This window comes from Carassius carassius, chromosome 23 (assembly GCF_963082965.1).
Source record: "Carassius carassius chromosome 23, fCarCar2.1, whole genome shotgun sequence".
NCBI lineage: Eukaryota > Metazoa > Chordata > Actinopteri > Cypriniformes > Cyprinidae > Carassius > Carassius carassius.
In genome coordinates this window covers 26,823,383-26,837,071 of record NC_081777.1, presented here as the reverse complement: position 1 = coordinate 26,837,071, position 13,689 = coordinate 26,823,383, and the positions used below count along the sequence as shown (strand labels likewise).

Genomic DNA, 13,689 nt, shown 5'->3' with positions numbered 1-13,689 from the left:
ATTAAATATTATTTGCTGAGATTCAATTTATATTGGCCTTAAGCAACCCTGCTCTAGACATTTCAGTCATATAAAAACACAATCTGCAGTGTTGGATGTTAGTATCAACTTTTTTTTATACAGCAATAAAAACAAGTTTTGTCAGACTTTATCAACAAGAGTGCATTACATAACTTATTTGACAAGGGATGACAGGAATTGGCCACTGGCATTTAAATCCAGTCCACCTGTTATCAAAGACATCCCCACAAAACAGTCTGTTATGTACTGGAACCATCTCTGCATTCTGTTAAATCCATAAAGGAAATACTTCTGAGGCAAACAAACCTCACATGGTGAAAAACTGACTTTTCCATTTTAAAAACTCAAAGAGTCAAAAGTATTCCATTTAATCCTCCTCTGAGAGGTTTTTAACATTTTTCACAGTCTCACATCTTCAGCTGAACCATTTGCTCTTTTTGACTGCAGTCTTAGCATTTGATGTTCCCATTAGTTTCTTTTTGTACTGGTTCACCAGTGTGTCAAAACGGACATCCTCTCTGTTCTGGAACTTTCGTTTTGCAGGTTTGCTATTCTGCAACAAAATAAATACACACAATAATTAAAACAGATAGTTAACAACGAGTTAAACTGGAGGTACAACCAAAATGTATACATCTAATACTGTTCAACACCACAAAAATCCATTCACTGGGTGTTGATGTTTGTAAATGCAGCGATTAAAGACGCCACTGTCAGCCGCTTCAGAGTTCCTGCGGTACAAATTGGTTCTCTAGGAACGACCCTGCTGGCTAGTTCCTAGAACTACGTGGTGCAAAAGTGCCATATACACATCTCATGCAGTGATTACAGTTCCCAAAAAAATAGTCAGTTTTAATCAGTTTTCAACAAGGATAAGAGATGTTTGCTAACCACCAAATCAGCATATTATAATAATTTCTGAAGGATCATGCAAAGCTGTAGAGTGATTCAAATCAGCTTTGCCATCAGAGGACTTTTTTTTTTTTTTAAATGATTAATATTTTAATTAGGCTGTCAGTTTAATGCGTTAATTAGTTATGAAAAAATAACACAATTCAAATATTTTAAAGCAACTAACGCACTGCCCCTGCCTCCAGACCTGTATGTCATCTTATAATTCATACAATTGACAAATATGATGCAGGGCAAAATATGTCACTGTATGAGTTTTTGTCTCATATTTATACAATATGATAAGCGAAATGATGAGCAAGAGCAATATGACTTGAGTTTTTGTACCAAAACTCTTACATTATTGTCTGTTTTTTGGCACAATTTTGCCAACAAAAATATTAAGGTCCATTCATAAAGAGAGCGGTTTACTTTATTACTGAATTAATCACATGTTTGAGCGAATTGAATGAATAAATCAATGACTCATAAAAGGCATTTACCACTACCTGCTGCCAGTTTTAGTTTTTTTTTTAGAGTATCATTTCATTAATAATAATAATAATAATAATAATAATACATCATTAAAGGTATAGTTCAACCAAAAATGAAAATTCTGTCATCATTTACTCACCCTCATTTAATTTCAAACCTATATGATTTTCTTTCTTTTGCACAACAAAGTATTATGAAGACTGTTGGTAACAAAGCTGATTTGGTTATCAATGACTTTCATTATATGAATAAAATTTGATGTTTCTAACTTCCTCTCTTCTTTTATGTTCCATAGTTTATATTAGGCCGCTGTAGCCTAAATGTTTGTGTAAAAAATTTTATGCTGAATCAAATAAAACATCTTTCTAAAGCTACAATTTGTAATGTCTACTTGATACTTTCTAATTGAACAAAATAATAGCTTTAAGTTATATTTAGTGGTTAATATTACCATATAACCAAATTTAATTTGCGATGAATTAATTGGCACATCACATAATTACTTAGATTAAAAGTTTGAATTGAGTGACAGCACCAATTTTAAGGTAACAATAATGATAATTATAATTTTAATTATAATTTAATTATAATTATTTTTTATATATATATTTTCTATTATATATATATATATATATAAATAGAAAGCCAACATTTTAAATAATAATAATAATAATATTTATTTCTATTAGGTATATAATTTATTTATACAATTTAAGTAGCGATCTCTCTTCAACTCTTTGGCTTACCGGTTTCCTGTTCTCGCTGGATTTCTCCATGAAAGTAGACCCCTTTCTCTCTTTCCTGCTGGGCCCTTTCTTCAGTTTCTTGGGTTGTACCATCAGTTGTTTCCCTTTATCACGTTTCCTGAGGAACAGTGTGAGGGTCATTGTACATGATAGTTTTTTATTGTTGAATCAATGGTGCTGGTTCTGTTTTGTGTTGTACCTGATCTTTGGGCCTCTGTGTGAAGGCATGTGCAGAACCTTGGGCCGTTTTTTGCCATCCTCCAGTTCTACATGCTCCACCTCTGGTTTGGTCATAAAGCCGCTGTACTGGCTTCCTTGTTCCTTCTCCTGTTTAACAACATCAGCTGAATTTCCTTTGCTCAAGGGTCCTTTCATCCCCGAATGCTGCTGCTGCTGCTGCGGCAGTTGCTCTCCTTTTTGGCTACTGCCTTTTTTGAGTTGTTTCTGTGGAAAAACACATCAATTTTGACCGTTTAATTTAAGCCGTTTAATTCTGACATTTTCAAAACGTCACATTGATAGGAAACTAAGATGCAGCTGAGCCTCACCTTGCTGTTTTCCAAACGAATGGCTTTAAGTTTCAGCTTTCTTCCATCCTCCAGAGAAAACTCCACTATGGGTCTCTGACGGGAACAACACAGGAAATGACATCATCAAACACGAAAACTTCACCACTGGTCTTTCTCAATCCTCAGATGTTGCTCAATGCTAAATCTTTTTCTTATTTGTAAGTGAAACAGCCATGAGTCTTGGCCACAAGTGCTTGGGAATAGAACGATTCATCTTATTTTTGAGAAGTTACATTCAATACAGACCAAAACACATTCCATTGAGCGTCAGAGGAATGCATGATTATAGGATGTGTGGAAAGACTGATAGACAAAATGTGATTCGATCTGTTCTTTAGTGCATTCCTTTGTCCTCTTTTGCAAAACACTGAAGGGCCACTGCTGTGAAGCTGGCAATAAAGCCCTTAATAACAGACCCTCAAAGTGTGTTTACACACCAGCAAGCTATAGCTAATATCGTCTAATACCGTTGTCTGATGCAATGACCCTGAACATACTTCTAGGAATAAGACAGACACCTCGGTGGCCCGTTTGTCTTTCTAGGAATAATTCAACTTGATAGAACAACAAACAGGTTATCAAATATCCCTTTTTTTCTACCACTTCTCTCAGCAAACAGTGAGAATTAGTTTCCAAATAAGGCCTGATTCTGGGATTTGAGCAACAGCAAATTTTTGGTGGTCTACCTTTTGGGGTCCAAAGATGTCTGGGTTGTTGTTGAGGTGACGAAGGGCTTGTAGAGCATGCTCATGCTCTTTAAACTCCACAAAGCCATATCCCAGAGACTTGCCGATCACCTGACCATGAATAGGCTTCTTGTCATACATCACACGGCACTGTAGGCACATATATATACAGAGAAAGAGACAATCAGGAATTCTTGTTAAATATGCAAAAGTTATGGCACCAGTTAACAAAAACACTGTTATGCAGTTAAAGATGATGTTGGCGATTTCAGTCAATTAGGTAACAGGGTTTCTGCAGGTTTTCTTAATGTAAATTAAAGGCTTTTTAAAGACCTTAAATTACATTTAAATTTATGCATTTAGCAGACGCTTTTATCCAAAGTGACTTACAGTGCATTCAGGCAATCAATTTTTACCTATCATGTGTTCCCGGGGAATCGAACCCCCAACCTTGATAACGCAATGCTCTACCAATTAAGCTACAGGAAAGAAAATTTAAGGAAAAAATTAAAAAGGAACACATTTATCAGTATAGCCTCTCAATGAAAGTTTATGAAAAGCCTCTCAATGTTCAAATTTATTTTACACACCAAAAAAACAATCTCAGATTCCAACCGCTAAAATATGGAAATAACCATTACTGTACCTTCTGCTCGCACTACAAAAAAAGTTACATTTTTTATCAGTATTTTGTCTTGTTTTCCAGTGCAAAATACTCTTACATCAAAATAGATGTAGTCTAAACAGCTTTTCATTTTCTCAGAATTTTATCAAAATGTTAAACATTAAAAATAAAAAAAATGTTATGATTTAAATTGTATGATTACATTTTAAAGTTTATGATCAAAACAAGAACAAATATCTGCAAATGGGCTCAGAAAAATCTACTTCAAAAGGAAAACATGTTTTCATGCACCATCAACACAAAACTACAACGATTTAGCCTTTCAATAATATATTTTTGGATGACTAACTAACACTCTAGACATTGAGACCTCCTGATTCTAGTCAAATGACATAGTTCTGCCCTCTAGTGTTACTAGGAAGAACTGTTAGAATACTATTTTATTTATTTATTTATTAAACATTGTTTTGAATGTAGGTTTGCTATTAGTTGTTTTTTTCTAGCTCTTGGAAGAGGAAAGCAGTACTTTACCTCAGTGATGCGGAGCTCTTTCCCACCAGCAGCAGAGACGCAGAGCTTCTGAAGTTTCTGTTGATCCACATTCTTAGGCAGGTTATGAACACACAACCGTGTTTTAGACACATAAATGTTCATGTCCTTTAACTTTGCCCTTTTTAGCTCCTCAAACTGACAACACAACAGACAAAAAACATGTTAAAGAGAAAGCATGCAGAAGAAATAATACACTTTGGCCCCCTTTACATCTGGCATCATTATGAAGCACGTAATAGATAAAACAGATAACTTATTTTTTATCTGCCAAAGTGAAAGAAAGCATCTTGAATTTTAATTGACAATTTTAAGTGTAATGTATAATATGTATGTTCCATCTCTCATTCCGAGTAGGCAATCAGATCTCAAAAATAACAATAACAAAGATTATACAGCCACCATCTGGATACAAAGTGCTTATTAATGCCAAGTTTAAAGAGAGCCATTTATTTGCTCAGGATTATGAACGAGAAACAGCTTGAAGTATTGATTTGGATTTATAAAATTCAGTGTAATTATCAAAATTGAAATTGAGAATCATTTTCTTTAACTGAAAGATGAAATAAAACAAATAAGAGATGAAAAACGTAAAAATAATAATAATAATAAATAATGATAAATGTCGCCTTGGCACTAAAATGAAATACTAAAATGTCTAAAATTTAAATGTGAATAAAAATTTATTAAAGCCACATAAAATATTTGAAACTAAAAATTAAAAATAAAAAAGGACATTTACTAAACTAATAAAAAACACATTTTATTAATTGGCAAAATTACTTAAACTAAAAATTACATAATTAGTTACGTAATCCACATTAAATTAAAGAATCAAAAATAACAATAAATAGTATTATATATTATACATTACATATACACACGTATATACATATATATATATATATATATATATATATATATATAGACAGACAGATAGATAGGTATAACCAGATAAGACAAATAAATAATATCATTGGTCAGTCAGATTAAAGAGTTAATGAAAAAGATACTCACTCTTGTTCTCTTGGCCAAGTCCGTTTCTGAAACTCCCTCTGCAGACTTGGATCCAGGACGAATCACTGGAGAAAGTTCAAGAGGTAACGGGTTAAATCAGGTGCACATAGGCCCTTCACTGCTATTAGCTAACCCAATTTAAGCTCTGTTATTGGTCAGCTGACTGGCAAAATTTTGTGACTGGCTTTACTCACAGCCCTCTCTGGCGAGGTAAAGGTTCCTAGAGCCTGTGTGAGTTTTCACTTTCTTGTCCTTGAATTTGACAGCATCTTCTCTGTTTACTGCAGGCAAAACGTTCAATCTCCTTCCATCAACCCTAATGCCACCGAACTGAAACACGTATATCCATCAGCACAATAATCCTGTGTTTACTGATATAATACAGTATAACTCTAACAACAGCTGCAGGACAACGAACTCACCTCTTTTTCATCTTCAGCAGCAACGATACATTTGTCTGCCGCTTCTTTACTTTTAAACTGAGCAAAAGCACAACCTAAACACAGACAGACATGGAAAAAGAGAGAATTACTTTAAAGAAAGAACTCTGAATCCATACAGGCCGGTTTTGATGACTGAAGCTACCTTTTGAATATCCTGTGTCTACGCTCATCACCACACGGACGTATTTTAGCTCACCAAACTGCAACAACACTTCTTCCAAACCCTCTTCATCTGTGTCAAAGGCCAGATTTCTAACAGGACCCAAATTGAAAATATGTCAATAAAAATATGAATTCCTACATTAAAAAAACATCTGTTATTGATTAGAAATACAATAAGAGAAGTTCCTTATATGATTTTCACCTGATGAAGATGGTTCTTCCCTCATTCACATCTGAAGGAAGAGGGTCTCTCTTCTTTGGAGGAGCTGAGGAAGAAGATTTATAGTCATTTACAGACGTGAAAAAAAATGGTTAAAACCTTAAAATTAAGGATTATAAAATTTTCTAAGACAGAAAATATAATCTACATCTAAATATAAATAAAAAATACAATTTCAATCATACTAAAACAATAATACTGTTACTTTTTCCCTCAGTTTCATCAGAGTCATCATCATCTTCAGGTTCACTGGCATCACTGTCTGAATGCTGAGATTCAGAGTCATTTTCTGCATCATCCTCTTCACTACTATTGGCTTCATCATCCTCCTCGGATGCCTCTTCTTCTTCTGACTCAGAGTCATCCTTTTCTTCCTGTGATGTGGGCCTTCACACAAGACAGACCCTATGTTAAATTCACTGAATTCATCTACATCCACACACTTTAGATTTGTTGCACTTCCTGTACTTACTTTTCCTTGGCCTCTTTTTCTTTCCCATCAGCTCCTGCACCTTTAGAATTCACATTCTCTTCTTTGATGGTTCCTAAAAGATAGCTAGATATAATTCACTACAAAACCTAGAGGGTTGATGCACTTTCAAAACTTTTCACAACTACATCCACATAAAGAAGTGATGCTGATGGAGTTTAAATGAAAATACACATTACCAGCTGCTCCCGCTGATTGGTTGGCGAGATACTTGTCTTTTGCAATGGCCCAGTCCACAGCCACCTGTCTGTCTGTGAGAAAGAATTCATATTGTAAAGCTAGAACCTTTGAATGAAGATTTTTTTTCATGTTTTTGAAAGAGGCCTCTTCAAGGCTACATTTATTTGGTATACAGAATAACAGTAATATTTTGAAATATTATTGCAATTTAAAAATCAGTTTTGATATAGTGTAAAATGTAAGTTAATTCTGTGATGGTCTTCAGTGTTAAGAGAAGACTCACCTTTGATCTCCTTCAGGTTCATCGATGCCAGAGCTTTTCCAGCTTCTGTCATATTCCTAAACTGCACAAATGCAAAACCTCGCTTCTTTCCATCTGCACAAAGATGATGGCATCAAAATAAGGTGGATGGCCGTATGAAAAGAAAATGGTGAAAATAAGCTTAGAAATACTTAGAAACAGTCAGATGCACTTGTTGGACGAACGTTTACCTGGTTTTAAGGGAATCTTGGCCTCCATCACTGTTCCATACTCAGAGAAGATCTGTTTTAAATCATCTTCTTCACACTGCATATAAAGCACATCAGTGCATGAGCCAATATCACATTTCAAAAAGTCAAAACTAGGCACTTATCCTTTATACAACATCAGAATTGAGTTGACTTACCTTAAAACTGAGATTTCTGATGATCAGTCTAGCTTTCAGTTTGTTCTTCTTTATGCCTGTACTCTTCGCAGGACTTTTGGTTTGTGTGTGTTCATGCTTTGGTTCCTTTTTATCTTCTGAATCTGCATGAACAGTTCAGATTCATTTATAAAAGAGTGTTAAAAACAATCCAGGAGTTAAATATAAGCATAAACATCTAACCTCCTTCTGTTTTTACTTTCTTCTTCTTTTTCTTATCATCAGGTTTTTTCTTGGCCACAGTTACAAATATCTTCTCGCCTTCATACTCTCGGACTTCTTTTATGGCCCGCTGTGCATCATCTTCCATTGAGAATGTAACATATCCAAAGCCTCGGCATTTTTCAGTCTCTGCAAACAGCACACATTAACTTTACTATTAGACCAAATTCAGATCGATATGTTTAATTTCACATTTGTGATACCATTTTCTTCTCGTGTTTGATGGGTTGAAAAAGAGTAGTTGATGTACACTAGCATTCTAAAGTTTGGAGTCACCAGGCTTGTCACCAGCCTGACAACCAGGTTAAGAAATTAATTTTTATTCAGCAAGGACTCACAAAATTGATCAAAATTGACAGTAAAGGCATTTCTAATGTTACTAAAGATTTCCATTTCAAATAAATGCTGTTCATTGAACTTTCCATTCAAAGAATGAAATGTATCATGGTTTCCACAAAAATATTAAACAGCACAGGTGTTTGCCGGATTGATAATAAAAAGAAATGTTATTTGAACATCATATTAGTGGTGGTGCTGAAATTCTGCCATTCAAGGATTAAATTAATGTTTTTAAATATACTGAAAAAAAGAAGTTATTTCAGAATTGCAGTATTTCACAATATTACTGTTTTACATTGATCAAAACATAAGTGACTTATTTCAAAACCATTTTTAACAACTTTTCTTAAATGCATTGTTCTGCTTTTCTTTAACTACAGACACTTTTATGCCTCAGATTTATATATATATATAACCCCTAATTTTGACAAGTAATTAGGTACCTGGTTATTAAAAAGACAGGTGCCAAAAGAGAGAGAGAGAGAGAGAGAGAGAGAGAGAGAGAGAGAGAGAGATGCGTTTGTTCTTTTAAATAAAACTCAAACCACTATACTTTAAAACCGTTAAATTTTACCTCTGTCCCGGACAACAAAGCAATTCTTCAGCGGTCCTACTTCAGAGAACAGCTCAGCCAGCCGTTGATTGGTGGCTGCTGCAGGTAATCTCCTGACAAATAAAGTGACTGCCGGCATTTTCAACACGAGTTCAGCTCGACTGTTCTTCACAGCCAGCAAACGCCTCTAAAACAGCGCTCTTGATTACAGACTCGAGCAGATATTCTTATATACAAGTCGCGATAACATAAAAGATCTTATCATGTGAATGTCTGTAAACAATGCAATACCAATAAAGCACGTTTTCTCACATGCTGCTACTCTACAGGAAGTTGTCAAGGTAGAGATTCTTCGTTTGTGTGGCACTGCGCGCTAAAGACCAACACTGACACCTGCGGGTCTGGAGAAGCATGCTTTTCCGAGTAGCGATAAATGCCATGACAAGTCAAGCTCAAACAAGACCAACGACTCGTGTTGGATATGTTTGTTAGCTTTGCGGAAGGAACAGATCGTTAGTCGAGAAACGGATCGACTGACCGAAAAGACCCGGATGGATATATATATATATATAATACATTTCCTAATTTGTTACTAAATATTAAAAGGGAAAACATGGCTAGTTCAACGGAGAACTTCTGAAAACAAGTTTTTACCAATTTGATTTGCACCTACTGCGTGCTAGTTTAATTTATTATTATTATTATTATTATTATTATTATTATTATTATTATTATTATTATATACATTTTACGTTTAGTTGAAAAAAGAGAGTCAGATTCAGCTGCTTTTATCATTAAATCTTTCAGCTTTCTGCTCGTGGTCACTAGAGGGCGACAAAATCCAATCAATTTTGCACACTGTAGGATGCATTTAAAAAAATCACAGATGGTAGTAATTATAAATTTTATTTTTTTATATAAATGTATTAATAACTTTGTTTTGTGCTGATATTGTTTGTGTAGTTTAAATATGATGTGGCTGACATAATATTCTATTTCCTTTAAAATAAAGTAGAAACCTTAGAATTTTCTGCAAGTTTAGTACACATTGGTTAATTGTTTCAGATGTGACCAAGTCAAAATGTTTGTCTTAACACAAAATAGGCTACTTTTATAGGTTACTTCTCTTTTCATTTGTTTTGATATAACTGATCATCAGACAGGCAACATGCTTTGTCCTCTTGTTCTCCTTTGTCATCCTTTCCCCGTAATCCCGTCTGGTAAGTGTCTTAGCCCAAAGTGTGGGATTATCTACCTCCGAAGGACAATTACTAAGATGTGTGCGTAGTGTGTTCATTAAAAGGCTGCTGAGGGTTTCATCTTCGATGTGGAGGGGACAAATGCATTCACATTACACGATTGTCTTTTATCTGACCTTGGAGAACAGAAAGCAATAGAGAAGAGAGAGAACTCACCAGCAGAGAGAGTGAGAGAGACCAAGAGACAGTAGTGGCATAGCAGAGCCTGGCTCCAGGCCCAGTCACACAAGTGCCCTGCAGAAAGGATCTTACAGCACGCAGTGTGATGAGTGTGTTTGTGTGTTTTCTTCACTTCAGCACAAACCCGTCTGTAAGTATCAGCACAACTTTCTTATCATACAGTTTGCATATAGTGTGCATTATTTATTTGAACTCTATCAGGCAGCAAATGATGAACGAAGGAGACCGTGTTAATGCTGTGGATTGGGTAGCTGCATTTCATTGGTTTAAATTGAGATTCTGTCCGCATATAATGATAATATGCACTTTTCTAGGCTGTGATTAGAAAGACTAATTCATGTCTTCATAGTGCAGGTGTCTGTGAGCTGGTACTTAGAGTAGACTGAAGGTGAACAGTCACAAAATGGTTTTTAAAGCATTTCAGAGTATAACCAGAATGATGTGTTGTGAAAATACACCGAAAATGACAGATTTTCTGTAATTAGCCTTGAACATCACTATAACGTTTTGTATATTGCCAACAAATTCAGATAAAATTGCAACATTCGTAAAATGTTTGATATAGGGTTTAGCAAACTTACATTTAGACAGAAACCAAAAAAAAAAAGAAAAATGCTTTGAACATTTTGCAATCAGAGAATTCAGATTCTATACAGTCTGTTTCTATGTAAAACAAGTTTTATCTTAATGAAATGCTTCAATATCATGGTCATACATTACATCAAATTTAACCATATTGATTGCTTAATGAATGTTGCTGATCTTACTATTAATGAGTCATAATAATATTAATGATAATAATATAAAAAATTAATGGACTGATGGAATAATAATAAATAATCGTTTTAAACAATGACCATAAACTAACCAATTTTTGTTTTCTTGTTAGTGATATAACTGTGTTTAACAGCTAAAAATGTGTAGATGGTTTAGAAATGCTTATGGATGAAAGCATAATTGTTTGATGTTAAATGAAGTACATTTTGGTATGAAAATTATTAGAAAAACAGCTATTGACTCACCACATTTAAAATAAACTGCCAGGCAATATGATCGTGGGTAAGGCATGTTCATGTGTAGATTCATGTTTTCACTGTTTATAGATTTATGTAATAGCGAGTTGCATCTATGATCACAGCAGGATACTTTCATGCTCCTGGTGTTGACGCAGATTCTGTAAATGGGTCATACATACACTCTCTCTGATGGTGCTTTAAAATAAGGTTGTAGGAGGGGAAGTTATGAAAGATATGTTTCTTCCGCTGAATTGAATGACAAGACTACGTATTGCAGAGCCAAACACAACAGCGCTAAACACAGAGGAGAAACACAAAGAACACACTCTCATATGAAGTCTATCTATCTATCTATCTATCTGAATGCAGACTAAGGCTACATTACTGAATGACCTTGTCGGAGGACAGCAGAGCAGGACAGTGGGATACTATATGAACCCACGCTGGCAGTGTGTCGAGTGGGAGAGTTCAGACTCATGTGATGAGGGACTGATGAATACAAATGATTTCTTTTCACTGACTGAATCAACCCACCACTACAAACAGCAGAGCTTTTTTATTGCCACTGTTGGTAGACAGAAAATGCTTACTAAGCTACCCTAGTTACTTTATCTGTGCTTTATATATAAAAACAGGTTGCTAATATAGTAGCCTATATAAAAGTGACACGCTGAAACAGAAATTAATTTTAGAGTGAGGAATATGGTTAGTTAGTTACAAAAATCATTAATAGTACATTGTTTAATAATCATAGTAATTTGAGTTTTGTAATGAATTCTAATTGTTCTTTATAGTATAGGCTAATATGAATTAAATGGTCATAGTGTTCGACTGATAACTTATTGTTTGAATGTTGTCACTAGGGTGCAATGACTTAAAATGATTTATTACATTACTGGTGATGTGAGCATCAGTGCTGTTTCTCTAATGACAGCTTTGCTGTATTGCTGAAGGGCTGAAGAACAATCATGTCTACAGTACTGCATAATGAACACATCTGAGGGACACACGTGCGTCAGACAGTTGGTATTTTAATGAGTACAAGAAAAATATAGATGATCCATTTACAGTTGTTGTAAATTACGGCACACAAATGGTGATAGCATCTTGAATGATGTACACTAGTTTGAGCCTCAGTCAAGATATGTGTGTGTTTTTGTGTGTCTCTCTGTGTGTGTGTCTCATCACAAAGAGGGATACACTCCTCCAAATCGTTTATACCAAAGAAAACCTATGCGACATACACAATTAGCCTTAAATTCACACCTATAGTCACATAATGTCTTGATCCTCATCATTGTTCATTATTGTGTGGGGGCGTTTTCCTGGGACAGAGACCATATGGAGTGTCTCAGTGGTGGGTGGAGGGAGGGTGGGTGTTTACACAAGCGTCTTATGGGTCATCCGACATGAATCTGCAATAAGCGTCATTAACAATTCAGAACTTTCTATTACAATTACTAATGAGAATTCGCTGTAGATGAGAGGAAAACCTCATCCTAAACTGAATGAACCACATTCCACAAGCCACATGATCGATACTTTAAACGTGACACTTTGAATGATGTTACATTAATGGTGTCGGCAAGATCAAAACAAAGAGCGACTGTTTCTGTATCTCGAAACATCGAGTTGTTATCGAACAATGTCAAATAGCCTACTTGAATTCACAGGGCCATAGCAAACGAAAAATTATTTTACCCGTTTGTGGATGTGAGTTTGCAGCCTCTCTAGATAAGATAACAATATATTTTAAAAACAGGGAATCGCGAACTAATGACAAGAAACGTCTTTCTGTTGAGTTGTCCATGCTGACTTCACATAAAAACAACATACAACAGACCAAAGTAGTTTGAATCACGAACATGATTCAAAAAAATATAGCGTGACCAGTGTAATTAGATTCAAGAGGAAATTATTCTTATGAGTCAGTTCCACTTAGTGAATCAAAACACCAGTGTAGTCTGATTCCCATTAATTGTTAATAATCATTAATTGAATTAATGATTCTTCATGAGCTTGTACTTTTTTAGTAAATCAAAAGCATACAGCAGCAATAGTGAATTAGTATTTTTTTATTTAGAATTATATAAAGCTCATAATAATAATGGAGATCTACTGTATGTGTGCTAAAGCGCTAATGTAAGTTACATGTTATATAACCGATATATAATATATAATTTAATTTAATTTGTTTCTGTTGTGCTGTGTGTGATACTATGCAGTTTTAAGATTTATGTTTTGATTGTCAACACTGACGGGACTAGACTCTGTAAGGCTGCTTTTTCCAATTGCCTGTTGACGTGGACAATTCATATTTCATCCTCATCTCTGTGCTAA

At 34.8% G+C, this 13,689-nt stretch overlaps 1 protein-coding gene across 4 annotated transcripts; it reads right to left on the bottom strand.

The window, feature by feature from the left end:
- Window positions 1-423: 423 nt before the first annotated feature.
- Window positions 424-9,970, bottom strand: rbm28 (RNA binding motif protein 28). 4 transcript variants are annotated; one of them, XM_059506776.1, is made up of 19 exons: window positions 9,914-9,970; window positions 7,964-8,131; window positions 7,763-7,884; window positions 7,587-7,662; window positions 7,378-7,470; window positions 7,094-7,165; window positions 6,897-6,969; window positions 6,630-6,811; window positions 6,407-6,470; window positions 6,185-6,294; window positions 6,022-6,095; window positions 5,794-5,929; window positions 5,600-5,664; window positions 4,565-4,720; window positions 3,409-3,558; window positions 2,702-2,776; window positions 2,353-2,597; window positions 2,154-2,271; window positions 424-574 (listed from the first exon to the last, which is right to left on the bottom strand). In XM_059506776.1, the coding sequence occupies exons 2-19, from the start codon at window positions 8,088-8,090 to the stop codon at window positions 437-439; spliced, it is 2,076 nt and encodes a 691-aa protein (XP_059362759.1). In that variant the 5' UTR covers window positions 8,091-8,131; window positions 9,914-9,970; the 3' UTR covers window positions 424-436. The 4 variants fall into 4 exon arrangements, with proteins under 4 accessions (XP_059362759.1, XP_059362756.1, XP_059362757.1 ...); XM_059506773.1 differs by lacking the exon at window positions 9,914-9,970 and adding an exon at window positions 8,916-9,227; XM_059506774.1 differs by lacking the exon at window positions 9,914-9,970 and adding an exon at window positions 8,916-9,227 and having other exon boundaries at window positions 424-569.
- Between the last annotated feature and the right edge of the window lie 3,719 nt (window positions 9,971-13,689).